The sequence below is a fragment of the Pangasianodon hypophthalmus genome, chromosome 1 (genome assembly GCF_027358585.1).
Source record: "Pangasianodon hypophthalmus isolate fPanHyp1 chromosome 1, fPanHyp1.pri, whole genome shotgun sequence".
Taxonomy (NCBI): Eukaryota; Metazoa; Chordata; class Actinopteri; order Siluriformes; family Pangasiidae; genus Pangasianodon; species Pangasianodon hypophthalmus.
Window position 1 is genome coordinate 31,021,300 of NC_069710.1, and position 15,112 is coordinate 31,036,411.

Below are 15,112 nucleotides of genomic sequence, written 5' to 3' on the forward strand. Positions count from 1 at the left end.
ATACTTTCAGAGGGGAGTGTATAGACTGAAAAGCAAAACTGTTGATATAGTGTATGTTATACTCTGATCCTACATTAGATCATCTCCAGCCAAAGCCAAATTGATCAATGAATTTTGAAGAAGTGACAGGTGCTATGTAAATAAAACCTTCTTTCTCTCTTGCATTTAGAACCATCATTATCTCACGCTTGCAAATTGATACAAGTTTGCATGACTTCATTTGAATAAAAACGTATAATGGTCAAGGATAAGGTTTAGTGCTAATGTTGGTGCTCCTGCTAATTTTTTTTTTCCATGGCTCTTCATGAGTATTTTTTCCCAATCAATCATCACAGCATTTATGAAATCAGATATTTACATAATATATATTAAAAATACAAAAATGCTAAAGCATGTACGGAATACCATGTTGCTTAATTATTTTTGATTATAGTGCACATATTGAACAGTAAATCGATCTTTGCGTAATAGAAAAGCACTAGATAAATAAAATGTATTATTATTTTAAAATAAAAATACTTATTTATAAACATATATTGTTAATGTAGGATTAGAAAGTAGAACTTTGAGGACGATCTTGTTGTCCTCTGCCAAGAGCCATCATTATCTCAAGCTTGCAAACTGGTACAAATTTGCAGGAGGAGGAAAACTCAAAAATCTCAGGGTTCATGTTTAGTGGCGGTGTTGATGCTCCTAGTCCTTTGCTGTCATCCCAGACAGCTTGCAGAGTATTTTTCCCTTTTTGAAAAGTGTTGCTCCAAATTCTACAGAGCACAATCGATCATCACAGCATTTATGAAATCTGTAATATCCAATAAAAAGGCAGAACATCTTGTTCCACATAATCAAAGGATAATAAAGTGTTTTTATTTAACAAAGGAAAAATTGCTGATATGGTGACCTTGGAGTAAGGAGATGTTTATTTAATGTTTATGGAAGGAGTCTCCAGTGTCAGCGCTTTGTAACAGTCAGAGGTAAAGGACAGAGGAGTTTACATGGCTGCTGAGGGAATGACTGTTTAACAAATGTTCCACAACATTAAATGTAACTCTAAACAGATAGAAGTTGTTCTTTAATTAATAAAATGTCATTGGTGGTGTAAGAGGAATAAAACACTTCAGGACATGCTGCTATAGGAAAATAATCAACTTCAGGAAGATGTAGCAGGAGAAACCCATATTGCCCTTGCAGGAGAACTTCGAGGACGTTCTTCTGTCCTGTCCTTTGTTATGAATTCTTTGTCATGATTTTGCACTTGCAAATTGGTACAAATTTGCACAACACAATTTATGTAAAAAGGTCATGGTTAGGGTTTAGAGGTGGGGTTAGTGCATACTTTTTACTTCCAATAAAATCTTTCTCTCACATAATGGTCTAATAATGGTCTCGTCCTCCAGTTTGAGTTTACGATGCTAATGCTAACCTGTGTGTGTATCTCCTCACTGAAGAAAGCGAAATATTACTGCATGTGATCCTCTCTAAATTTCAGCATGCTGAGCTACCGGGTTCTCTGCTGAATTCTTTAACTACATGATAGCATTAATAATTATAGTGTGGCTGAACCTGCATATGCGCTTCATTATTCCAGAGGAGAAAATATATCTCAAATAAAGCAGAGATTAGACCGGAGTGTAAACAAAGACGTTGGTGATGATATAGAGCTGTGGCTTTGGGAAGCTGCAGTAATTACAGATCAGCTCTATTGTGATGACAGGAAATTTAATTCATCCAGCTCCAGTCCCAACTGCAGGAGGAAACCCATTCACTGTGTGTGTGTGTGTGTGTGTGTGAAGGGCTTGGAATGGCATTCGGGAAGCTAATCTCTAAGCGTTCCTCGGGTTGGGCTTCTATATAAAACTCTAGCTTAGGATTAGTTGTAAAATCGTTACATTTTTAGAAAATTTCTTCGGTTATTCTCCTGGAGGAACCCTTAGTGGTTCCTGTTCCTGTGTAGAACCCTACAACAGAAATGTGTAGAAATGAATGCAGTGTGTGAAAAACAGTGTTTGAAAGATATGGTGTGTGTGTGTGTGTGTAGAAGTCATAGTGAGATGGAGTACATGTGAACAAAATGGGTGAATTTTTTTGAGGTTTGTCAAGTGTTTGATGCTCTGTGTGTGTGTGTGTGTGTGTGTAGGCTTAGGCTTATTGGAGTGTGTGAAAGATGGAACGTGTGTATGGAGAGTATATTTTGCACTGGTGGGTGTCTGAGATCTATAGAGAGTTTGATGGCGTATGTATAGAAGTTATGTGTGTGTGTGTGTGTTTGTGTGCGTGTGTTTGTGTGCGTGTGTGTGTGTGTGTGTAGGCTTAGATCTATAGAGAGTTTGATGGCGTATGTATAGAAGTTATGTGTGTGTGTGTTTGTGTGCGTGTGTGTGTGTGTGTGTGTGTAGGCTTAGGCTTAATGGAGTGTGTGAAAGATGGAGTGTGTGTATGGAGCGTATATTTCGTACTGGTGGGTGTCTGAGATCTATAGGGAGTTTGATGGTGTATGTATAGAATGTGTGTGTGTGTGTGTGTGTGTGTGTGTGTGCACGCATATATGTGCTGATCTCATGCAGGGCTGATGCTTCATCTATGCGGAGGTGTTCATGCTCTACAGAGCAGATAACGCCCCCTCACTGACTCATCTGTCTGAAGGCTGCAGGAAAAAGTGCATTATTGGCCTCAGAACAGAGAGAAAGAGAGAGAGAGAGAGAGAGAGAGAGAGAGGGAAGCCGCTCCGCCTCCTCTTCATGAATATTTTAATTGGCAGCGTTATCTCAGATGATTACTAAGCGTGGCCCTGGGGCTCCGAACTAATGTAGCGGAAAAAGGGGGGCCACAGGAGAGCTTTCTTAGCTGTTTGTGTGTGTGTGTGTGTGTGTTTATTGGATTTGAGCTGCCTGTATCCAAAAAGAGCTGTGTTTTGGTCTGATGTGTTCCGTGTTTCCGAATGTGTGTGTGTAGTTATTGTGTGTGTATATTTACATTAATCACTTGGTGAATTCTGTTCTCTCAGACCTCATGAAGAAAAGACATTATGAGGAAAAAAAAAAGAAATCCTATAATGTACTGAAACATGAGCGAGTGTAAATATGAGTGTCATTCCAGCTTTGGCCTGTGAGGAAAGATTAGGAATACACTTTTATTTTTGCTGATTGTCTCTCACATATGATCCAATTTGGTCTACATTAATACAGCAACACACATATGAATGTGTGTGTGTGTGTGTGTGTGTGTGAGCAAAATCCACCTACCAATCAAAATTTGATATTCCGTACACTTCAGTACTCTGTGCACTTCAGTATTCTGTACACTTCACATTGATACTCCATACACTTCGGTGTTCCGTACACTTTGGTATTCTCTTTGCTTTGCTGATATTCCGTACACGTCAGTATTCCGCACGATCCATTATTCCTTACGCTTCAGTATTCCGTACGCTTCACTATTCCATACGCTTCAGTATTCCGTATGCTTCACTATTCCGTACGCTTCAGTATTCTGTACGCTTCAGTATTCCTTGCGCTTCAGTTTTCTATACACGTTCATATTCCGTACGCTTCAGTATTCCGTACGCTTCAGTATTCCTTGCGCTTCAGTTTTCTATACACGTTCATATTCCGTACGCTTCAGTATTCCGTACGCTTCAGTAATCCTTACGCTTCAGTTTTCCATATGCGTCCATATTCTGTACGCTTCAGTATTTCATATGCTTCAGTTTTCCATACGTGTCCTTATTCTGTACGCTTCAGTATTCCTTAAGCTTCAGTATTCTGTATGCTTCAGTTTTCTGTGTGCTTCAGTATTCCGTACACTTCAGTATTCTGTGCGATTCAGTGTTCCGTATGCTTCAGTATTCCTTACATTTCAGTATAACATACACTTCAGTATTCCTTATGTTTCAGTATTCCGTACGCTTTAGTATTTCATACGCTTCAGTTTTCCTTGCACTTCAGTATTTCATACGTTTCAGTTTCCATACACGTCCATATTCCGTACGCTTCAGTATTCCATACGCTTCAGTTTTCCATATGCTTCAATATTCCATATATTTCAGTACTCCATACAATTCTGTATTCTGTACAATTCAGCATTCCATACACTACACAATTCCATACACTTCAACATTCCTTAGCTTACAGTATTCCCTATACTTCAGTACTCTGTACAATTCAGTATTCCATAAACTTTGGTATTCCGTACACTTCAGTATTCATTACATTACTGTATTCTGTACACTTCAATATTCTGTACCCTTGAGTATTCCATACACTTCAGTATTCCGGGTATTCAGTATTGATGTTTTCCCACAAATAAAACAGTAAAATAATAAATCACACTTCCCATATGACAGATCGGCTTCACGACGAGAAGATTGAGGGTGGCGGAGCGTTTAATACACTAATGGAATGTGCAGAAAGCTGTATAAGATCAGAAAGGGACTGTGTCTAAAAGGGACGTGTGTGTGTATGTGTGTGTGTGTGTGTGTGTGTGTGTGGGTGAGCATGTTTTTATATCTTGTTAGGGACCACATAATGATATGATATGAACTCCACAGTGAATGTCTCCACAGTGAAAGGAATATCAGACAGGTTTGACCTTGTGGGGACGTTTGACGTTTGGACGTTTGAGAAAAATTAATTTTTTTTACAACAACTGCAGCTTTTTTTTTTTTTTTTAAAAAAACTTTTAAAAACCTAAAATGTTTACTGAGCATGAATTAGCTGCATTAATCTTTAGGTCAATGGAAAGTCCTCATAAGTAATAGAAACTGTGCTTGCTTTATCTGCGAGTTTTTCTTTATCTGCTTTAAGCAGAGTTTTTCCTCTGGTTTCTCTCAAGGTTTCTTCACCACTGTCACCTCTGCTGTGTTCATTAGGGATGTAGATCTACACCCAGATTTCTGTAAAGCTTCTTCATGACGATGTCTATTGTTAAAATTGCTATAAAAATAAAATTACATTGAATTTTGATGGTGATGGTGATGGTGTCTATAACTTTGGGGTTGATTTGTGTATAGTTCTGCGAATCTCACACATAAGCAATTAAAGCAAGCTACATCATACGTTATAACACATAATATACATTATTGTCTTTTTCTGATTATAAACACTTTTCTCTAAATCTACATGGCCCATACTCATGACTTTAGTGTAGATTATGATTGTAAAATAAATCAGTGTCCAGTGTCCAGATATACAAAGCATACATAACCATGACAAACTAATAAGTAAAGAATAACACACTCAAAAATAATCAACGACAGGGTCATGTGATGAAGTGACATTATCGTTAACACCCCGAAGTTCAGCATTTTCCTGTGACAGCACGCCTCGAAGTGCGTTATTCTTCTTATACTATACTCATTTTGCCATGTTAACAATTTTTTATTTATTGAAGAATGACACTTCTGGGCTCCTTCTGGGGATACTCCCTCTCCCCTGTCAATCACAGTGCCACTAGCCAATCATGTGCATCTGTGAGCTCATGTGTGTGGAAGAGGGCAGATAGCACTTTCCTCTGAGTGTGTTACACCGCCCTGTGATGCAGTAAGAGCAGCAGTTTGAAAAGATGCGATTGGCTAGCTTCATGTGTCTTGGAGGAAGCACGTGTTATCCTTCACCCTCCCTGGTGTCATGTTAGCGCTGAAATCAGGGCAGGACTACACTACCCATCAGCCCCTGCACATCACATGACCTCTCTGAGCACTCACCTGTGTCGTGTTTCTCCTAATTAGTAACAAAGTTCCGTTTTTCTGTGTTTCTCTGTCTAGCATTTGTCGTTTGTTGTCATGTGTACCTATAATCTTTGTACCTATGCTCTATGTTGTTTGTTTTATTTGTGTTTTGTTTAATATCAAATTGTCTGCACTTGTATCCGCCTCCAGTTTCTGTAACCTGGGTTGTCGGAAAACTTACAGCTTTACCATTGACAGTTACAAAGCGCTAACACTGGAGACTGCTTCCATAAATGGTCAATAAACCTCTCTAATTTATATAATATTATTATTAGTTTTAGATTGTCTGATGTGCCATATATGTCCCTGTGTAACTATAGAAACAATAACATATTAGAATGAGTGCACTACTCTCTGAGATGCTGTTATAGAAAATGAATCAACACCTTCAGACCAATCAGGATGAAAACTTCAGCCAGTAGCGCTGTGCTATAAAGCTTGTTGCTCTGAAAGCGTGAGAAGGTCCACGAAGGAATGTGCAGTGAAAGTGCTACTGGCTTACAATCCGAGGCTTTTGTTTCACTCACAGAAACACACACTTGGGACATGCAGAGTGTGTAAGCTGATGAAGCCCTTCCTTCAGTGAAGTCACATGAGACGTGTAGTTTATTCGTGACACACAGTTTTTGCTGATGTCACGACGCAGAGGAACTTGAAGTAGTATTCGAGTATGACTCATCAGTCAGTGTCTCTGAGTCTCATCCTGTCCCTCCCTGAAGACGTGACTCCCCCATTTCCACCACACGCTAATCGCAGCTTTATACAGATGCGCTTTGGGGCTGATAGTCCTATTAAGGAGGGGGCAAATACGTATCTCCTCAACAACAAAAAAAAAAAGAGGGGGGGTTAATAGCAGTGCGGTGAATCATGGCAGAGGGGATTACACTCCGAGAGGATTTTTGAATGGGGGTTGAGTAATCGCAGGAGTGTGTGGTGCATAGCAAGCGCAAGCCAGCAAGATGAACAAAGAAAGAGGGGAAAGTAGTTACTCCTAACGCTTAATGATACAGATGCACGCTTCAGCACTTAAGAAGTGCCCTACTTAACAAAATGTAAAAAAAACAAAGCAGAACATCCTAACGATAAAAGATAAAAGAAGGTGCTCTCTCTCTTTCTCTATCTCGCTCTCTCTCTCTCTCTCTTGCTCTCTCTCTCTTGCCTTGTTTCCTTGTTTCCATACACACAAGCTGCTAGAGCTTCATTTGTTTATGAAGTGCTAAAAGCAAATGAGCAGTGAGCGTGCTCGGATACCAATTTGTGCTGGTTCGAGCACAATGAGCAGAGACGGAGGCGTAATGGAAGGACCTCCTCCACCTCCTCCGCACTCTCTCTTTCTCTCTCTCCCTCTCTCTCTCTCTCCATGTGCATTAACAAAAGGAAGTAAAGTAGCATCAAATTAGTATCGGAGTAGCCTCCGAGATAATGGCTCTGCCCGCATGCAAAAGCACCACCACCTTCACACACACACACACACACACACACACACATACACACAGCTGCTTTCCCTTAATGCACCAATTTAACTACTCACCAAAGTCAACCAGCTTGATCCCCCCCTGAGTGGTCAGGAGGATGTTGTTCCCTTTGATATCTCGATGGATGGTTTTATTCTCGTGTAAATGATGCAGGCCCTGAACAACACACACAACACACAACACACACACATTTCTTCAGCGAAATCTAAAAGCCTACCAACATCCATACAGCATCTAATGATTCACAAATAACACAATATAATCAAGAGGGTCTTTTTTTTCTGTTGAAAGCATCAGTCAGGAATCACAGACTTCTTTATAGACTTTCTGCTAAGTAGCAGCATGCGCCAGCATTCGTAACGCTCTACAATCGACATTTCTCATGCTATTCATTCGTTAAAGGAAAAACTATATCTATAAACACTTACATAACTGAAGGTTTGGGGTGGTGTGACGACGTCTCGAACAAAAGTGGAAGCAAGTACTCACAATTCCACTTGATATAAAATATAACAGGGATTAGTGACGGGGTTAAAGTTTATCTTTTCTTACGACTTCAATAGTCAAAGCATGTTAAACCAAGCGTATTCAAGCTACATCAGCTGCCTGTTAACTCCCAAAAAGTCCTCCTCATGATGTTTAAAGCTCTGCATAGTGTAATGGAAATATCTTTCTGATCTCCTGAAGCAGTATAGCCCTCCCTGAGCACTTCAACAATTATTACATTTTTTTATATTCTGGATCATTCTGTACAGTTTCCCTAGAAGTGCTTATAAATAAAATGCTATTATAATCATTATTAATATTGGTATTATTACTATTATTACTGTTAATGCTAAGGATCACTCACAGCTCAGCTGATGGAAAACACTGATCTTTTATTGCCTCTAAAGTCTGGAGTAGTGTTTTAGAGAACATCAGGAACGCTCTATAGCCCTATGTTTTAACTCCGCCTATTCTTAGTCTTGTGTGTATTAATTCATAGTAATTTTTAAAGACTTACAGTTTATGTATTAAGTCCTCATATTAATATGATTTACACTCCTTCTTTAACCCTTTCATGCAAAGTGTCCACACATACTCAGAGTGAATTTAAGGCTGTTTTTAAGAAAATATATAGTTATAAAACTTGAGACTGCACTTTTAAATTCATCATAAAATATTGAAGCTGATTTCGGCTGCTCTTTTAGCCGCTCTCAGTGTCTCTGGTAAATCTTTACAAACTTTCTACCCAAAATCCTAAAAAAAATTTATTGTGTCAGACTCCAATGCCTTAGCTTTTTAAAAATTAGTTATTTTTTATTGGGCAGATTTTTTTTCCCCAAAATCTGCTGTATCATGCAACAGTCCTAAACTGCATACATTTTGTTCAAGAATCTGTTGAATGTCAAGAATATTGTTATATTTTCTATTATTTTTGTCATCAGTTTGAAATGTTTTAGACTCAACTTTTAAAAAAAAAACATTGGAATATTTATTTTTGATTTCAGCTAAAAAAAAAAAATAATAATTTTTATTCGTGATATTCCCTCACATTGACAATCCATTTACTTAATATATGCATAAGTGATATTTAAAAAAAAATTCATATGATGTGCGATTCTAAGTAACAACAACAACAACAAAATCTCTAGTTTTTAGATATGTTTTTAAATCATTCATGCATGAAAGTGTTACAATACAATTGTTTGTAAAGCATTGAGATTTTGAACTAAAAATGAATGAAAAGTGCTTTATACGTGGATTCTTTTTACTGTTTGTGTGTTGTTTGTTTGTATGTTTGCTCAAATTTGTACGACTTTCTCAAGAGGTCAGATTCTTTTTCTGTTTCATTAAAAGTAACTTTTAATAAACAGTCCTGGCAGAAGGACGATTGGTTTGTAGTTCAGATTGTTAGGAATTTCATTTTAAATATATTTTAGAAAGTGCCTGGTTTGCATAGCTGCGTAAAAATGATTAAGATATTGAGTTTTATTTAAAATATAAGGTTATTTCTAAAATAAAAAATTGAAAATGTAGTCAAATAGAACACGTCCTATAAAAATGGTAAAACCACCGGATTACACTGTAACATCTACAATGATAGTCATGATTATTCATATAATCAGTATTCAAATCAGGATTGTTTACAATTGTTTAGCTAGTTTAGAAACAAAATGGTGTTTTTTTATTCATGTAATCAATAGTGCACATGTTTTTCTTTCACATTATACATTATTATCCTGCATCCTTATTGAAGTATATACAGTATCTTTGAATTACATTAAGCAAGAGGCGGAGCTTTCTGGACCGACAGGCGAGAAGAGACGCCTCTGTGTCCTGATTGGATGGTTGTCATTTGTACACCACATCATTTGTAATTTTTTTTATCTCATTCGAATATTTTACGGTGCCACAGAGACCAGAGTGGTTTCATTGTAATAGATATTATATTTAAGCTTCCTTAATGCAATGGCAAATATTGCACAAAATGGTCTGCTTTAAAAAGCCCCGAACTTTAACTGATAGAATGCAGCAGTAGTACTGTTGAGGACTTCAGCATGAGAGGCTAGAGCATGGAAAGCTCTTCTGATCACCGCATTATAGTCTATCTAGTCTTAGCTCAAACCTCTGGTGGCCCATAAAAGTGCAAAACACACAAACAAACCAGAAACACAACAGCAAAGACCAAAGACATTAAAACACATGGAAACATAAAGCGGAGGTCCTCAGTGAACACCACGTGCTTGGTGCTGATTGGATACAGTGTAGTAAATGAATCTACTGATGCTTTTCACTCACACACTGTTCAGGACGTACTTTATCCTGGTCAGGGTCATGGTGGATCCGGAGTCAGTGTGAGGTTGGAATACACTCTCGATGGCAGGACAGATGCTTTTATTTTTATCAGAGGCATTCATAAGATGTAATTTTAGATGCTGTTATTCAAACAATGAAAAGGAAGCTGTGTTATTCAGAAGGAATAATTACTCCTCACTATAATAACGTATTTAACTTTGCGTCGTTTTCACTAGGAGAATGAGATAACAGACTAAAAAAGTGCAATTGTTTTGCCATGTGATAGTCATATGGTGTGTGACTGAGCAACAAGCATGTGATATTCAGTGAAAACCTAACTATTGCATTCTGAGTTTGTGTTTTGGACTTTCCAAGTTCACTGTTGTGTTTTTGGTTTTGTTGTAGGAGTTTCTGATTTGTGATGCTCTTGTGTGCTGCACACTGTACAAACCACCAGGGTAAAGAACAACTACTAGATAGAGTGAGGTGATGACAATGATAGTGATGATGATGATGACTGATGATGATGATGATGATGACTGATGATGATGAGAGTGATGACAATGATAATGATAGTGACAATGATGATGATTATAGTGATGACAGTGATGATGATGATAGTGACAATGATGATGATGATGATGATGATGATGATAGTGATAATGATGATGATTATAGTGATGACAATGATGATGATGATGATGGTGATAGTGATGATGATGATGATGATGATGATGATAAGAATGATGATGATGATAGTGATAGTGATAATGATGATTATAGTGATGACAATGATGATGATAGTGATGATGATGATGATGGTGATGACAATGATGATGATGATAGTGATGATGATGATGATGATGATGGTGGTGATAACAATGATGATGATGATGATAGTGATAGTGATAATGATGATTATAGTGATGACAGTGATGATAATGATAGTGACAATGATGATGATGATGATGATGATGATGATAGTGATAATGATGATGATTATAGTGATGACAATGATGATGATGATGATGGTGATAGTGATGATGATGATGATGATGATGATAAGAATGATGATGATGATAGTGATAGTGATAATGATGATTATAGTGATGACAATGATGATGATAGTGATGATGATGATGATGGTGATGACAATGATGATGATGATAGTGATGATGATGATGATGATGATGGTGGTGATAACAATGATGATGATGATGATAGTGATAGTGATAATGATGATTATAGTGATGACAGTGATGATAATGATGATGATGATAGTCATAGTGATAATGATAGTGGTGATAATGATGATGATGATGATGACAGTGATAGTGATGATAGTGATGATGATGATGATGATGATGGTGATGATAGTGATGATAGTGATGATGATAGTCATAGTGATAATGATAGTGGTGATGATGATGATGATGATGATGATGATAGTGATAATGACGATGATGATAGTGATGACAATGATGATGATGATGATGATGATGACGGTGATAGTGATTATAGTGATGATGATGATGATGACAGTGATAGTGATGATAGTGATGACAATGATGACGATGATAGTGATGATGATGATGATGATGATGATAGTGATAATGATGAAGATAGTGATGATGATGATGATGAAGATAGTGGTGATGATGAAGCAGACCTACCATGAGTGCCCCGTGTAAGATATACGCGATGATGGCTTCATCCATCCGCTCTCCTCTTTTAAGCATTCCCTTGGCCAGATCCGTCACTGAGCCTCCGTTACACAGCTGAAGAAAACAAACACAGATCATGGAGAAATGATCAGGAACCCATTACGCTCTTTATAAAAACCAGTCTCTCTTTAACCAAAACATTCTTTCAGATATTTTATACATTCTGCACAATTCAAATATCCCAAATAAACCTTATTTAATATAAATATTTTTGATATCAGGAGTGGAAGAAGTGAAACCAACACGATGACTGATGAATGGAGAAACTGATTTGAACACTGAATGATTTGATGAATAAATGATGGATGGATGGCAAAATCAATATTTAATAAATGGAGCAATTTGATAAATAAAGGAATAGTTCATTAAAACTGAATAGATACCTGAATAAAAGAAATCCTGAATATTTTCCATCATTTATCATTCAGATACAGGGCCTGTACAGCTTTTCTAAATACAGATGTTTTCCAGGATATCATGGATCAACATTTGTAGGTCAATATAATAAATTACATGTGTTTGGAAATAAAGTAAACAGTTCGAAGAAAAGACAGCAGTTCATTTTCAAAACTGGAAGAAGTTACAAAACAGACCTTCATTCTGAATGTATTAACCCAGTACAAAAAAAAAGCAAATTATCACCTAATGTAGTCAATATTAACTAATAAGTAAAGAAAAAACACTTGCTGTCATGCTGTTGTAGGAAAATGATCAATTACTGGGTGATGTGATGAAGCAGAGTTACTATCACCAGCTCAAAGCCGGGACTGCATGTCCTGAAGTGATTTATTCCTCTTATATCACAGCAATTTGCCAAAGGATTACAGGTTTTAGTAATAATCAGTTATTCCCTCATCTGCCACTCTTTTAAAATTAAGTAAGACAAACAAAATGCAGATTGCAGACTGTCATTTTACCAAGAAAACCACAAAGCATAAACTCCTCTGTCCTGAACACTTCCCCGTGTCAGAAAACTTAAAGTTACAGCTTTACCCCTGACTGTTACAAAGCACTGACACTGGAGACTCCTTCCATAATTGTTAAATAAACATCTCATCAGAGAAAGTAAACCAAATTACTGATTTCACACAACTTTTTGTCGCAGGTAGGACTTGAGTCCGGTGTTGGACATTGGTGTAACTAAATAAGGTCTTGGTCTCGGTCGAGAGGTGATGAACATAATGTTTGCATTTTCTTTTCTTTTCACATACACAAAGTTTGACGAGACATAATTCATTCTTCTAGAAAACAACCTAATCATTGACACAATGCACGAATGAAGCCAGCTAACTGAAGTAAAGACTTGGTCTCAAAAAGGTTCTCAGACTTGATCTTGACTCATTCTCACTTTCATTTGGACTCAATCTTGACTTAACCTCGCCTCACTTAAGCCTCGGTCTTGACTTGATCTTGACAGTAGTGGTCTTGACTATAGCACTAGTAGATCATCTGCTGTATATAAGTCCCTGTATTAACTGTTACTATAGAAACAATGATAACATATTAGAATGAGTGCATTAACATAAACCTGTGACTTGCAGCTGCACTACTGTCAGAGCTGCTGTTATGGAAAATTAATCAACACCTTCTGACCAATCAGAATCCAGGATTCGACAGCGCTGTGGTATAAAAATGAATAATGTTTCCGGTTTCCACCCCCTGTAGTTAAAGTGGTATTATCCTCTTTTTCAAAATGATGGAACTATAGAACGCTTTTGTTTTCCACAGAATGATATTTCCTCCACACGGAATGGAAAAACCATGCATTTTTTATGCATCCTTCACTCCTTCAGTCCTCATCAGCTCAGTCTGAATATCGAATCCGGACACAGACTGAAGGTTTAGGCCAGGTCACGTGATGTGTCTGTGCTTAACAGTTTGACAAGCTGGCCATCAATTTTAACAAGAGAGTGTCATTTCACTGTCAGTACTGGGGTCATGGTGAGTGCTCTGCTACATTTGATTGAAAATGAGTTTTAAAAACACACAAAAAGGTAAAAATGAGGCAAAAAGTTGGTGGAAAATGTGGAGAGCGTGTAGGAGAAATGTTGACTGACCGTGTAATTCACATGATGAATGTCAGGAACATCATTATTTCCCCAATTTCCATTATTTCCACTAATACATGGAGAAGGCACGCACACACACACACACACACACACACACACACACACACGCACACACACACACACACACACACACACACACAGACACTATCCTTATGAGGACCTTACATTGATATAATGATTAATGTAGCTAATTAATCTTTTGGCTCTTTTAGTTTCTAAATAAAACCAGTTTCCTTGTAGGCACGAGAAATAAATGTTCCCACAAAGTCTAAACTGTCTGTATTCCTATCGTTGTGAGGACATTTGGTCCCCATCAAGATATAAAAACACACACACACACACACAAGAATTGTTCTTCCAGACATATTCAAAGCCTCTTATTTACGGATCTTTAAGATGTTGAGATGTTTATTAATGATGCCACTGTTACAATGCCCAAATTAGAATTTCTTTTAGGTTAATTAAACATGTACTTATAAATGATACCATCAGCATGCACGTGGTTGTAGCACTCGAGGCTAAGAAACAGCACTCTTCAGATCTATCTCGAGAAATCGTGTTTTAAGCAAACATCTCATGCTGAAAGAACAATGGAGACTGAACACAGCTTTAATTAAGCTGTCTCTGCAGTGAATGGAAAGCGAAGGTAAGTACAAGCTCTTTTCTCCACAGAAAGCCCTCTCGAAATTACACAAAATTGTCCTATGTGTTGCCAAGGCAACAACTCCATCCTCTTATTTGGGAACATCTGAGATCAAGCTCGGGCAAGAGGTGACACGGCGTGATACGTGCAAACAGGAAGTGCTGCTGTAAGCAAGCCGAAGTCTGATTTATCCAAGTTACTTTGAGCTTTATGAAAAGTTTTCTATCTGTATCATTATTCCTGCACTCATACTCTCGATGATAAGTGTCTGATTACCTGCTAAAGTCAGACCACAACCCCTGACCAGCACACACATTTACAGATTTCACCGTTATCCAGAGCTGGAGGTGTGCAATATCGAGTAATCTTTATGATACAGGATATGTATTATGTGCAAGACACACAACTGAAATTTAGAGCCACATACTAAAAGATTCAGATTTTCAGACTTTTTTTGTTCAATATTTACCTAAAACAAACAAACAAACAAATAAAAAAAAACAAAAATAAGAAAAGATCAACAACCCAGAACTAAACAAGTGACACATACATTCAACAATAATGTAAAAGATAGATAGATAGATAGATAGATAGATAGATAGATAGATAGATAGATAGATTCAATTAGTTTGCTTAAAAAAAATTTTTTTTCAAGGAAATGAAATATTTAAAAGGGAAACTGGCAAATTGTGCAATAA

General features: G+C 37.3%; 1 protein-coding gene across 1 annotated transcript in view; it reads right to left on the reverse strand.

Moving 5' to 3' along the window:
* LOC117597071 (myosin-IIIa-like) overlaps nucleotides 1-15,112 on the reverse strand; it is a 71,148-nt gene that overhangs the window by 34,736 nt on the left and 21,300 nt on the right. The window contains exons 4-5 of the mRNA XM_053237453.1: nucleotides 11,652-11,756; nucleotides 7,257-7,356 (exon numbers count right to left, since the gene is read on the reverse strand). Coding sequence (XP_053093428.1) covers nucleotides 7,257-7,356; nucleotides 11,652-11,756 — 205 coding nt within the window. The remainder of the gene's footprint in view (nucleotides 1-7,256; nucleotides 7,357-11,651; nucleotides 11,757-15,112) is intronic.